The 12,373-nt window shown below is 38.4% G+C and overlaps 1 protein-coding gene across 2 annotated transcripts in view; it reads right to left on the bottom strand.

Annotated features, from left to right (window-relative positions):
* Window positions 1-5,591: 5,591 nt before the first annotated feature.
* Window positions 5,592-12,373, bottom strand: part of vash2 (vasohibin 2) — a 59,215-nt gene continuing 52,433 nt past the window's right edge. For both annotated transcript variants that reach the window (XM_084737232.1, XM_084737233.1), the window contains exon 9: window positions 5,592-6,739. In XM_084737232.1, the coding sequence (XP_084593358.1) occupies window positions 6,670-6,739 (70 nt within the window). In that variant the 3' untranslated portion in view covers window positions 5,592-6,669. The remainder of the gene's footprint in view (window positions 6,740-12,373) is intronic.

Raw genomic sequence — 12,373 nt, 5'->3', positions numbered from 1 at the left:
GTCTCTATTGCAAACTGACATAAAAACAGATTCCAGTTGCTACATGAGAATCACTGTTTCAGGTGGTTGTTTTTTTTTTTTTTTTTTTGACTCTGGTCACACTGAACATGTCACAGTTTCTGAGTCCGCGCTGAGCAGTCAGGTAGTTTGTCACTGTTGTTGGGTAAAATCCCCAGAACTGCATCAAACTTTTGATGTTTGTCTCTTTAAATCCAAAGTTTTCGTGGTCATTTTTGCACCGAGAGAAGTTTAGGGTCCTTGGTGAATCTCCATGTGTAATGGTTCCAAAAATACATGAACATCAGTCAGAAAATAACAGTTTGTCTTTCCTGAAAAATGTAATCCAAGATATGTTGCTTCTTCACTGTGAAAATGCATCAGTTCTCCGTGTTTGTCTACAACCCGGGTGTGAAACAGGATTTTGAATACTCGAAAAGCAAAGCAGCGTTGTGCTTCTTCTGTCCGCTAACAAACATCGAGCCTGTAGAAAGTATTAACACTTAAACCTTCAGTACGAATATTAACAACGTTGAGCTGGTTGGTTTGTGCCAGAGCTGGAGATGTGACTGATCACATCTCTGTCTCTGGGCTGTGCTATGGTCCACTGCTGGCCAAACATCAGAAATATGTAAAAATATTCTGCTTTTTCTCACAGCACCTTGAATCAGTGATAATGGCTGAGGCTGGATCTACACAGAGGGAAAGCTGTGTTTTCTATGCTGTGAAGAGATCATGTTTAGAGCGGGATTAGTCTAAGAGATTTATTTCCGCGCAGATGTTTAAACTGTGATTTGTTCTTGTGTAGATCGAGCCGCAAACGCCTCCCTCCTCCATCGTTTGAATTGTGGAAGACAAGGATTTTAGTTTTTTGTCGTAACCTGCTCTCTAACACGGCGTGTGCATAGCTTAGGTTGAAACAAAAAGCTAGAGTAAAATGTTTGTGGTTCTCAGTTGGCAGCGAAACACACTGTGAGCGAGAAGACACCGTGAGACATTCAAAGGAAAGTCGTAAAACAATCAAATGACAATATTCAGAAACAATCTGTACACCGATCTCCTGAAGTCCCCCCGCTGATGATTGACGTGACCAAAACAACAGTAAAAAAAAAAAAAAAAAAAAAGTAAAATGAGGCTGCTCGTGTTTTTACCAAAAATTTACAGGTATGCAAGATCATCTTCGCTCAGTACTTGTAAAAAATACACTCTTATTTACTTCAGTTTAAATCACAATGTGGCTGCAGAGATCAGATTCTCATTAAAAGATTTTTGGTAAACAAATTCATGTTTACTTTTACCATTCCTCATCAAAACACACTGTGTATTCTTGAATATGTTAAATGAGTTTCCCTCTGATTTTTAGTTAAAGTATGGACACTAGAGGTGGGGGAAATATTTGACTCTTAAATGCATCGTGATGCGGACGTGGAAGATTCTGAATCAATTCATAAAAGTCAAAAATTGATTTTCTAGATGTCAATTAACATGAAGCTGACAGAGTGAAAAAGGCAAAACTGAGCTGTAAAGGCAGCGCAGCACCTGGACCTACAGCGCGACATGTACTTTATCTTCTCAAAAGGCAGAGGCTGCGATCATTTTTAATTTAGTGTCTAAATAATTGCACTTGTGAGAAGAAGGTGAAGTGTATTATGAATATTATTAACCATCGCCCAGAGACATTAAGTCATTCGCGGAGCAGAGCTGAGCGACACACACCGCAGCATTTAACAACTTCAGCCAACTCTGTGGTGACAAAAATAACTCTGCTCAGTCTGTTTCACCGTAAAAATGTGTACCTGCTCTGCATGTTGGACAGCGAGATCTTTCCTCAGAGCTGACGGTGCAGCAGAGACGCTGCTCTCCACAGCTGGAGACACAATGTTAATAACATCACACACTGCGAAACACTCTGCCTCCCCCTCATTTAGTTATTGTCAGACAGACGGGACTGTAGGATTCTTTCATGCACTAAACCTTTTTTTAAACAAAAACGCTGCAGAGTATTTAATTGCCGGTTATGTTTCATATTGTATTTCAGGGAAACTGGAGCAAGAGGCTGAAAATTGTTCCCCTTTTCTATTCATTCAGTCAAAAATAGATTCTGAATCAAATCAGACAAAAAGATTCCCCCCCTAAATGTAACATATACATCATGTTTACTTCTAAACTAAACCACTTCATGTGTTTTGATGAGAATGACTGAACCTGAGCAACCGGCAAGATTTTGATGAATCGTTGGCCTCTGAATCGCAATGGAATCGTGCCTCTTTTACCCTCCATCGTTACCACGTTTGGTCACCAAATCTCTACAGCTGCCTGGTGCAGCTTAATGTGAACGAAGATGATCTTTGCGAGTCAATCCTTCAGGTGAAAACTATAGAAGTCAGTCATTTGGCATTTTTTAAAGTTCCATAAAAGCAGACGGCTTCATTAACTCAGTTTGAAGAAGTCAAAACTTTAGAGAGCAAGTTGTTTGTTTTATATGAACCACAAACACTTTTGTTTTCCCAGCAGCTACCCTAAAGATGACAATTTTGATAATCGATTAATCATTTTAAGTCATTTCTTAAGTACAAAATGTCCAAATTCTCTCATGTCAGCTTCTTAAATGTGAATATTTTCTGGTTTCTTTAGTCTTCTTATGACAGTAAACTAAATATCTTTGTTTTTTTTACATAAGATGACATTTGAGGACATCATCTTGGGCTCTGGAAAACACTGATCAACATTTTTCACCATTTTCTGACATTTATGGACCAAACCACGAATCGATTACTAATCAATTAATCAAGAAAATAATCGACAGATTAATCGATAATTAAAATAAACATTGCAGCCCTACATCTAACCCCTTGATTATGTGAGTAGAGGTGATCAGGGGCCAAATAATTAAAGCTGACTTGTATAGTTCTCGGTCTAAAGGCTTAAAACAGTGCAGTACATTCCAACATAAATGAACATAGATATATTCAGATGTACATCATATTTACTGTAACTAACATGTTAAATGTCTGTTTTGATGGCAGTTTTCTGTATTGGGTGATAAGAATTCAACACAGTTTGATCTCTGGCTTTGATATGTGATGTTCTACCATCGTTTCAAGCGTTTGCACCGGACTGATTCAGGTCGACTGTGAATATCAGACTTGATGACTTGTTTGTGACGTGAGATTTCAAGCTTCTCAGCTGAGATTCATCAAAGGCCTCAACAGGAGAATCCAAAAAACAATCAAATTCACACTTGATTGGATTTTTTTTGGACAATCCTCACGAGCATGAAACAGTGCTTCACAGAGCAAAAGCACAATAAATCGCGCTGCTCTGTAAACTTTCGTGTCTTTCTGACTCTTATTTATCTCCTGAAAACAACAGGAAATGTGAATTACTGATTTAAAGACTGCATTAAAACAAATACTTTGACTTTTTTTAGGTTGTCAAACACAAAGCAGAGCAGATTTGCACCCTTGTGTCACAGTGGTGTCCTTTGACTCAAAATCACAATTCCTGTTTTCAGAGTATTAAACTGATTCATCATTGGGATTAAATCATGACAAATCTCAAAAACAGGAAAGTATTTTTCTGACCAAACAATCATCTCAGATCCCTCGAAGGGCCCTGACCCCCGCGGTCCTGACTGCCTTTAATATCCGCTGACAGCGTGCACAGAGTGTTACGTCCCTCCGCCACATAAATCAGCCTTGAACGAGGCCTTTGTCTCAGAGTGCTCACTCGGCCAACAACATCTGCCTTCGCTCCTTGTTCCTCTGAGTGGACAAACTGGCCGCGGCTGAATCATTTTATTTTCCAGCTGTGAAGACAGCAGCCAGCTGGCTGACAGGGTGTTAGTTTACTGTGTGAACACGTGGGCCGGCTCCTGCTCAGTTTTGGTCAACACATAAAAACTCTCCACTCGCCTTCTGATAACTTGTTTTGGAAATGCTGTTAATTAAAATTCAGGTCATACTTTTTGAAGTTACCTTTAGAAATGCAGCAGTGTTGTGATTGATGCTGTGTTCCTCACATTTCAATCTTAAGTAATCCATCTAAAGTTTTTTTTTTACTGCAAATACTGTCTAGACTGTTATTTTCCAAAATCTGAGCAACCGTTCGTTGATTAAAGGGATGACAAAGAAAAAAGCAAACAGTGTTACATAAAATTCAGGGTTTTTTTCCTAACATTTGCTTTTCTTCCTGTGTGAATGCTTTCACTTCTTCAGGCTTCTGAAAACCAGTTTAGATCAGTGGTTCCCAACCTTTTTGCTCTGTGACCCCTTAAAATGAACTCATGTCTATTCGTGGCCCTTCTTCACAGAGTATGGGTTCATTGGACTTGATAGCTGCGCACAGTTAAACCAAAGAAAGATTTTTCTTTGTTGGATTGTTTCATTCGAATGAGTTTTAGAGGCCTGAAGAGGCAAAAGAATACATCTCTGTCTCCTAGAAATGAACTAATCAGTAGCAGCATGTTTTGAAGGAAATGAAATGTCAATCAAATTACATGAGGAAATGTTAATTAACATAGCTGCAAAGACGAAAAAATGTTATTCTACCAAAACAGACAACCTGTCATACACTGTCCACTCAGCAAAGTGCTTTTATTGCCTAAACCTACCCCAAATCACAATGGTTTCTTACCTTAACCTAAGTGCTTTTGTTGCATATTGTTATGAAAACAACTTGGTAATATACAAATGTAATTTCTAGGAGACAGGGTTGAAGTATCCAAGAAAAGAAAAATGCTAAATTAAACGCAAAATTTGGTAGCTCTTTCTATCTTTCTCATCCCCTTCATCTTTAATTTTCTGCTGCACGAGTCTGGATTGTTGAGGACAATTCAAAGAAACGAGTAACTGATTACCTGTAAAAACGCTAAGCAGCTTAACCTACAGCTAAGTTCCCATCCAACAACAGACTTTTGTTCTGATAACAATAGATAATAGAAATAAATTTGATTGAATAAATAACGATGTGGACTTTGAACGATTGACCCAATTAATGGTTACTTTGACAAAACTGCCGAACCTGCTGTTTTGTCTTGATTTATTACACAGCTTGGTTGAATAGTTGATTCTTATTGGTCAATAATGGTATTCTATGGCCTGTTGTTTCTGAAGGGCAAATTGCTGTTTTGAATAACAGACTGCTGCTGTTGATGCAGTTCTGATCATAAACTTTGAAATACTTACCAAAAACAATAAAATAGGTAAAAGGCAAACAGGTCTGTATTGTGGATTACTGCCCAGATTATTGCAAGATGTTATTTTGACCAAGACTGTTACTTTGAATAACAGGCCGTTACTTTGAATAACAGGCCGTTACTTTGAATAACAAACCGTTTTATATGAATAACAGGTCGTTACTTTGAATAACAGAACTGTTACTTTGAATTACAGGCCGTTACTTTGAATGTAATTAACATTTGGAATCAAATTATTGATTTTTTTTTAAGTCAGTGGCCATGTAATAAGTGGGATAATGTACAGCAAGGGTCATTATCCCTTACATAAAACCGGGGCAGGGCTTTCTGTCTCTATATTTAGCATCAAATATTTGAGTATTGAGTCTTTTTTTCTGGTAGAGGACTTTCTTTCTGACGTTCGGAGAGCTCCTTGGATGGGAACAGAGCTGTGGTTATGTATTCAGTTATGTGTCAACAGAGGGCAGAGGAGGAGGAGAATGGGGGGGGGGACAGGAGGTTTGCCGCAGTGCTCTAATGATCATACTCTGATCTTCTGCAGTGAATCCTCTCTCCACATCACTCCCTCTATCCTCTCACTCTTCTACGCCGCTTCTCCTTCCTCTCTTTTATCCTTCCTTTTCCTCTCTATTGATTCAGTGTCTTTGATTTCGCTGCATACTTTATTGAACATCCTCTACTTATTCTATGCTCGTCCACTCTGATCAATAGCTCTGCATATGGAAGTCTACTTAGTCATCATATTTAAACCGCTGTTGGATCAGGAAAAGGTTTTGGAAAAGTCAAAGTGTACCTAAAACATTCTGCTAGTAATCTCTTTCTTAAAGATGGAGCCAAAGTGCTGCAGAAACTGAGAATAAAGCGTGATGACAACAACTACACATCTGTAGCCTCCAGGCTTCTGTGAACACTGCCATGTTAGAAAAGTGACAACAAAACCAAAACTTGTTGTGTTGTCTCCACTCCCATCACTGACAAAACATATTAACTGCATTAATTCAGTAGTGAACTTGTGTTGAGCCCTTCTCCCAGGCACTCGGTCACTGAGGGGTCACAGAAAGACTTTTTTACAACTATTGTCGGGACACGACAGCTCTCAGCCTTTAATTACTTCCTGCCTCTCGACTGAAATGTTGGAAACCTAGAAATAAATTGATGTCACTTCTTTTGATCTTATTCTACCTCAGAAGGCGTGTGAGCTACGTGACGGAAACATGTCGATGTGAAAGAAAGTTAAAATCAGACCAACTGTCACGTTCTGTCAGAGTCTTCTAAAAATGTCCTCCTGTTCAAGCCCAGAAAAGCTCTTATAACATACTTTTGTTCGTCATCCACCTCGTCTGTATCAGATCCAGCTGCTCCACCTGCAGTGAGTCCGCTCTTAAAAACACTGGTGGCAGGGAGAGACTCTCGGATCGGGGTGTCTGAGATGGCCGGACGGATTTTTGGGGATGACTGGGAGGTGAAGTAGAGGATCAGATGCGGATCTGGTAGCCGTCGTTGAGAGTGCTGAGCTCTGGAGGTTTCCTCTCCACTGACGCCGGCCTGACAGACAGACAGACAGAGAACAGATAAACGGTCAGATGACACAGCATGTAGTCAGGCTGCCCCCTGAAAGTCAAATATTCAAATCATTAGTTGTAGAATGGAAAGAAAAGAATGTAAGAGTTAGTAATAGATGAAGGTAGACAGTGGAGCGAGCAGGAGAAAAACCAAGAGCACATTTCAGACGAGTCCCTACTTGTCAACAGTGACAGAAAAGTGATAAAAAGAAGCAATACATCAGTGCAAGAGAAGATGGAGAAGCAGCGAAAAAACTGTCAACTCAAGGTCCAGTTAATATTTACATTTTCTGAAGCTTTCAACCGTTAAAATGTTTTTTATTTTCGTCAAACTGCTTTTTCCAAGGTCAAGTATGAACTTTCAGGCTTGTAAATGTTTTTTACTGTACAGAAAGCTTCTGTATGAGTCTATATAGCCGTAAGGAACCTGTGGCATTTGCAGAGCAACTTGTTGAGAAATGAATACAAATCAAAGTGTTTGTTTGCTCCAAAGTTCTGCACCTTTTAGAGTGAAAGAGAAGAGTGAGAAGAAGAAAATGAGAGACTCAGCTCTCTGTCGTTTCTCAGTAAGAGCTTCTAAAAGCCAGAAAGTCATCAGCTTTAATCCTCTGTGCTTCTTCTTCTTCTTCTTGCCCTCTCTTTTCACATCATCTCCTCCGCTCTCTTCCCTTCTCCTCTCCCTCACTCTTTTCTTTATCCTGTCTGTTATTTCTTTGGTGATTTCTGCTTTGCGGGGCACTTTGGAGCGCTCTCTGACACATCAAGGAGAAGTGTTATTTGTTGAAGCCAATCTGTTGAGCTGACAGCCTTTTTATTCCTCCTCCTCTCCTCTCTCCGTTTTCCTTTTTCCATTTTCTTTGTCCTCTGCCAGGCCTTGTGCTTGTTTCCTCTTTTCTCTCTCTCTCCCTCTCCACCTTTTCCAACCTTTCTTCTCTCCTCCTGTCTTCTCACATTTTCTTGTCCTTTCTACTCATGTCATTTCCTCAGTTTCTCCCTCTCTCTTCTTCCCTCGACTCTTCTCTCTGGGGTCTTGCACAATTTAAAAGTCAAATCCGATGCTCTTTAAGACCAAAGTCAAAACAATTTCTTTGATATGAAAGAGAAGCAATTTATTGAATCCTAACGTATGTCATCATTCCACTTAAAAGAATGGTGCCTGCTATAATCGTGTGAGGAACCTACAGCCTCTCAGCCCTTTGTGTTTCAAATAGTGACACAAAATCGCTTAATGCTGACTGCTTTCAGGTGTGCTAGGTAGAAAAAATGCAGGCATTAGTGCAACCCCACTAGTTGCCAGTGTGTACCGCTGCTTTTCAGATTTCAATTGGGATTCAGCGGCTTTCACCTCAATGGTGCCTGATGTAAAAGTCAGGGTGCAACTCCACTGGCTTTGAAAAGAAGTGTAATTATATGTACTCTTACGGCAAAATGACCTCAGTAAACAGTTTCCTAATGAGTTTATGATTTAAACTGGGGTTCGTTTTTTAAATTAGAGTCCTGTTTAAAGTAAAAAGATGATAACGCAGGCTTTGGGGTGGAGTTTTACCATATGATTGACAAGTCATTCTCTGTGAGTCCGTCCAGTGGAACACACAGGGCTCACATAAGTCAGACAGTGCTGATTAAATATTAATCAAGATTTTGTTACTGCATTGTGTATTTCTCACCTAAAATGTGAAACATGTCTTGGTGACTGCTTAGTTGTTATATGAGTATCATTTCCCACCGAATGGACGAGCCAAAACCAAGCACCACCCAAGCTGTGGTACGACACCCACTAGCTCCACGCTCTCCTCAGTGCCGCGCGTGGTCTGGTTGCAAAAAGCCGAGCTGGCGACCCCCATGATGCCAAACTCGCGGCTTCAAAACCGCAGCCCTGGCTTGCTAGCCAGCTAGCATCCAAAACCGATGATCACAAAAATATGACACATAGCAAGACGCCAACGTCTGCAGCTAACTGACACAACATAAACATACTGTAAAACTTTTATTAAAGGCGAACTGTCTAATGAAAAGTCAATCAAAGACGCTACTGGACGTTTTACAGTAGGCTACAGTGCATGAGAATTTTCCCTTCAGCCTTGAACGCATCATCTGGAAGTTTAACACCTACAATAAATTCAAAGTAAATTAATGACAATTTCTGTCCTTAATTACATTGATTTTATTCTATAGACCTTTTAAGACTTTTTAAGGAGCTGCAGAAGCCTTGTCTTTGTCCTGCACTTGGAGTTTACTGCTCCTCTTTACAGTCCTCCTCTCCTTCTTTACTTTCTTTCTTTCTATCTTTTCTTTTCTCTTCCACAGTCTCTGCCCAGGGGGAAGCAATGAACTGAATATTATATTAAAATCTATTTCAGTGTTGTTTTTAATATATTTCAAGACTTATTTTATATTCTTAACATTTTTTTCAAATGTTATTTCAGTTTATTAAGTTTTGTGTTGTATTTGTGTGTAGAGGGCAGTGCTGAAAAGTCTTACTCATGCTGCTAAAATAGCTCTGTGCTGCTCTCAGATGTTTAAACCAGCACCAGATTATTACACCGTCTCCGCTGGAGTTGTCTGTCTGAAGTGGCAACATGTTGTTAAGTGTGTAAGTGCTCTGTTGATAACAGTAATAGCTTTTTAAGTACCACATTCAAGTGGTTTAAAGTGGTAATGTGCTGTTCTGCTGTGTCCCGATCATTTAAACTGGTTCTCTGAACTGATGAGACAATTAACTTTTATGAAGATTAAAAAAGAAAACACTGAATTTGACTGAACCCTCAAGGGTAAAGCAGCACATTAAAGCTAAAAAGGAAACTTTTTCACAAGCTACATCTCATTTGAATCAAAAAGAAAATAGTCCTTTCTCTAAGTTTTATGTTTATCTGCTGCTTCTTGTGATGAGTGTAGATTTAATAAGAAAAATCAGCGTGTGATAGCAGGTTTTAGCTGGTTTCACCTCCTCACTGAACATCATTAAAATACCATGTGTGCCTGGACACTAACAGGCGGAGGATCAAGGTTTAGAGTTCAGCTCAAGGACACTTCGACAGAAAATAAGCACTGATGACAGAAAGACTGTTGGCTGTTTCAGCAGTTTGAACCTGGGAAACACAGTTAGGCTCCAGCTTACTGTCAGCACTGTTATGGAAAACTACAAATGTTAAACTGGCCAGACGGTTTACTGCTGTGTTAATCAGAACATACACACGATGTGCCAATGTGCAAGACACAGCTTACGGGTTAAAAACCTGGGTCTTATCATACAGCAATGTTTTTAGCTTGACGAGAATGTGTTAAGTTTAGGGAATGGATTCATAAATACTTGTATAAGAGTATGTGATCTTTTCTCTTAAGTAGAAAATAAGAAAAGTAGAAAAATGGATTGATACGATTTCTACATAATGCTGAGCAGTCCCCCATGTAATACATGTACGTCTCCATGAACCGACTCAATGCTCTGTGCACATTTCTATTCTATAATATTGTATGTTTGGACTGAGTTTGAGCTCTGTAGCACCCAATAATGTAATAATTTACTGAAAATGTAATAAAATTTGCACTAAACTCAATCGAAAATGTAATAAAACTCAATAATGCAATAACTTGACTAATAATGTAATAAAATATTCTGACTGATACTGTAATAACATTTTTACCGATAATGTAATACCTTATTACATTATTGGAGATTTATTACATTTTCAGGTGGGTCATTTTTTAAAAAAAAAAAAATGTGAAACTTGACAGATAATGTAATACAGAGTTCTACATTTTGTGTTTTGAGAATCCAAGACTGTTATATAGCCTACACTGGATTTGAAACAACAGAATGACTGAATTGCAGACCTATACCATACAGCTATATGCACATGCAGATACTCAGGGACATCCTGGTCCTGCGAGTGTGTGATGGACTTACCTCCTTTGGTGACCAGAATTCTGGTATAGTTTTTGAGCAGCACTGGAGACCCCAGGTAACTTCCCTAAACGTACCTCTTCACTTCAGTTTTCCAACATATCATTACCTCATGAAAACAAGTCAGTGACACTTCATTTGTAAAGATATAACATAAGCATTCCTAACACCCACATCACATTACGTGACACCTGGCATAAATATAGGCCTCACTCATTAATGGTCTCATGAATGGTCTCACTTTTAATCAGTAAGATGTCAAGTGACAAAGTGGTCAGTCATAAAGTATATTATGAGATTTACCCGTAGGCTTTAAATAAAGATTAAATTATCTTGAAAACTGAGCGGGCAATGCTATATTAAGTGTAAAGTCAACAGGTGATTGCACAAGACAAACAATTCTAGAAATAGTCTAGTAACATAAGAAGGTGAACAGATTTCTTAAGTGCCCTGCTCATAGTATAAAATTCAAAAAATCGAACCAAGATATCTTCTTTCAGGCAATCTCCATTTATTAACAAACACGTTAATGATGTAAACAACAGTGAATATAATAGCCTATAACATATAACATATAACCAATCCTGAAACAGTCATTTAACAGGGTGTTTCCATCAAAGGACCCAAGAAAAGATGAAAGTGCAGCTTCACAAAAAAAAAAAAAAAACTGACCAGAGACAAAGAAAGAGACGGACGTTGGAGTCAAACATTCCAACATCTTAACAGCTTCAGTGGGTTGCCATTGTCCTGACTACAGAGAGTATCTGACATAAGAAGCCACAGCACAAATGATAGACTGGAGCAAGACCCACATTAATAGTCCTTTTGTTAACATTTAGTGTCCTTCTGTGTTTATTTTGTGTCCCTCTCTGGTCATTTTATTTCCGTTTTTGCTGCTTTTGTGTCCTTCTGGTCATATAATTTTAATGATGTATAATAACCATGTATGTGATTTCAGGCTTGACTGTATGTATGTATGTATGTATGTATGATTTCAGACTTGACTGTATGTATGTATGTATGTATGTATGTATGTATGATTTCAGGCTTGACTGTATGTATGTATGTATGTATGATTTCAGGCTTGACTGTATGTATGTATGTATGTATGTATGTATGTGTATGTATGTATGTTTGATTTCAGGCTTGACTGTATGTATGTATATATGTTTGATTTCAGGCTTGACTGTATGTATGTATGTATGTATGTTTGATTTCAGGCTTGACTGTATTTATGTATGTATGTTTGATTTCAGGCTTGACTGTATGTATGTATGTATGTATGTTTGATTTCAGGCTTGACTGTATGTATGTATGTATGTTTGATTTCAGGCTTGACTGTATGTATGTATGTATGTATGTTTGATTTCAGGCTTGACTGTATTTATGTATGTATGTTTGATTTCAGGCTTGACTGTATGTATGTATGTATGTATGTTTGATTTCAGGCTTGACTGTATGTATGTATGTATGTATGCATGTTTGATTTCAGGCTTGACTGTATGTATGTATGTATGTATGTATGTATGTTTAATTTTAGGCTTGACTGTATGTATGTATGTATGTATGATTTCAGGCTTGACTGTATGTATCTATGTATGTATGTATGTATGTATGATTTCAGGCTTGACCGTATGTATGTATGTATGTATGTATGTATGTATGTATGTATGTATGTATGTATGATTTCAGGCTTGACTGTATGTATGTATG

This window comes from Lutjanus erythropterus, chromosome 15, assembly GCF_056507025.1.
Source record: "Lutjanus erythropterus isolate fLutEry1 chromosome 15, fLutEry1.hap2, whole genome shotgun sequence".
In the NCBI taxonomy this organism is placed as follows: domain Eukaryota; kingdom Metazoa; phylum Chordata; class Actinopteri; order Lutjaniformes; family Lutjanidae; genus Lutjanus; species Lutjanus erythropterus.
The sequence above is the reverse complement of the archived record's forward strand: the minus strand, read 5'-3'. Positions and strand labels throughout refer to the sequence as shown.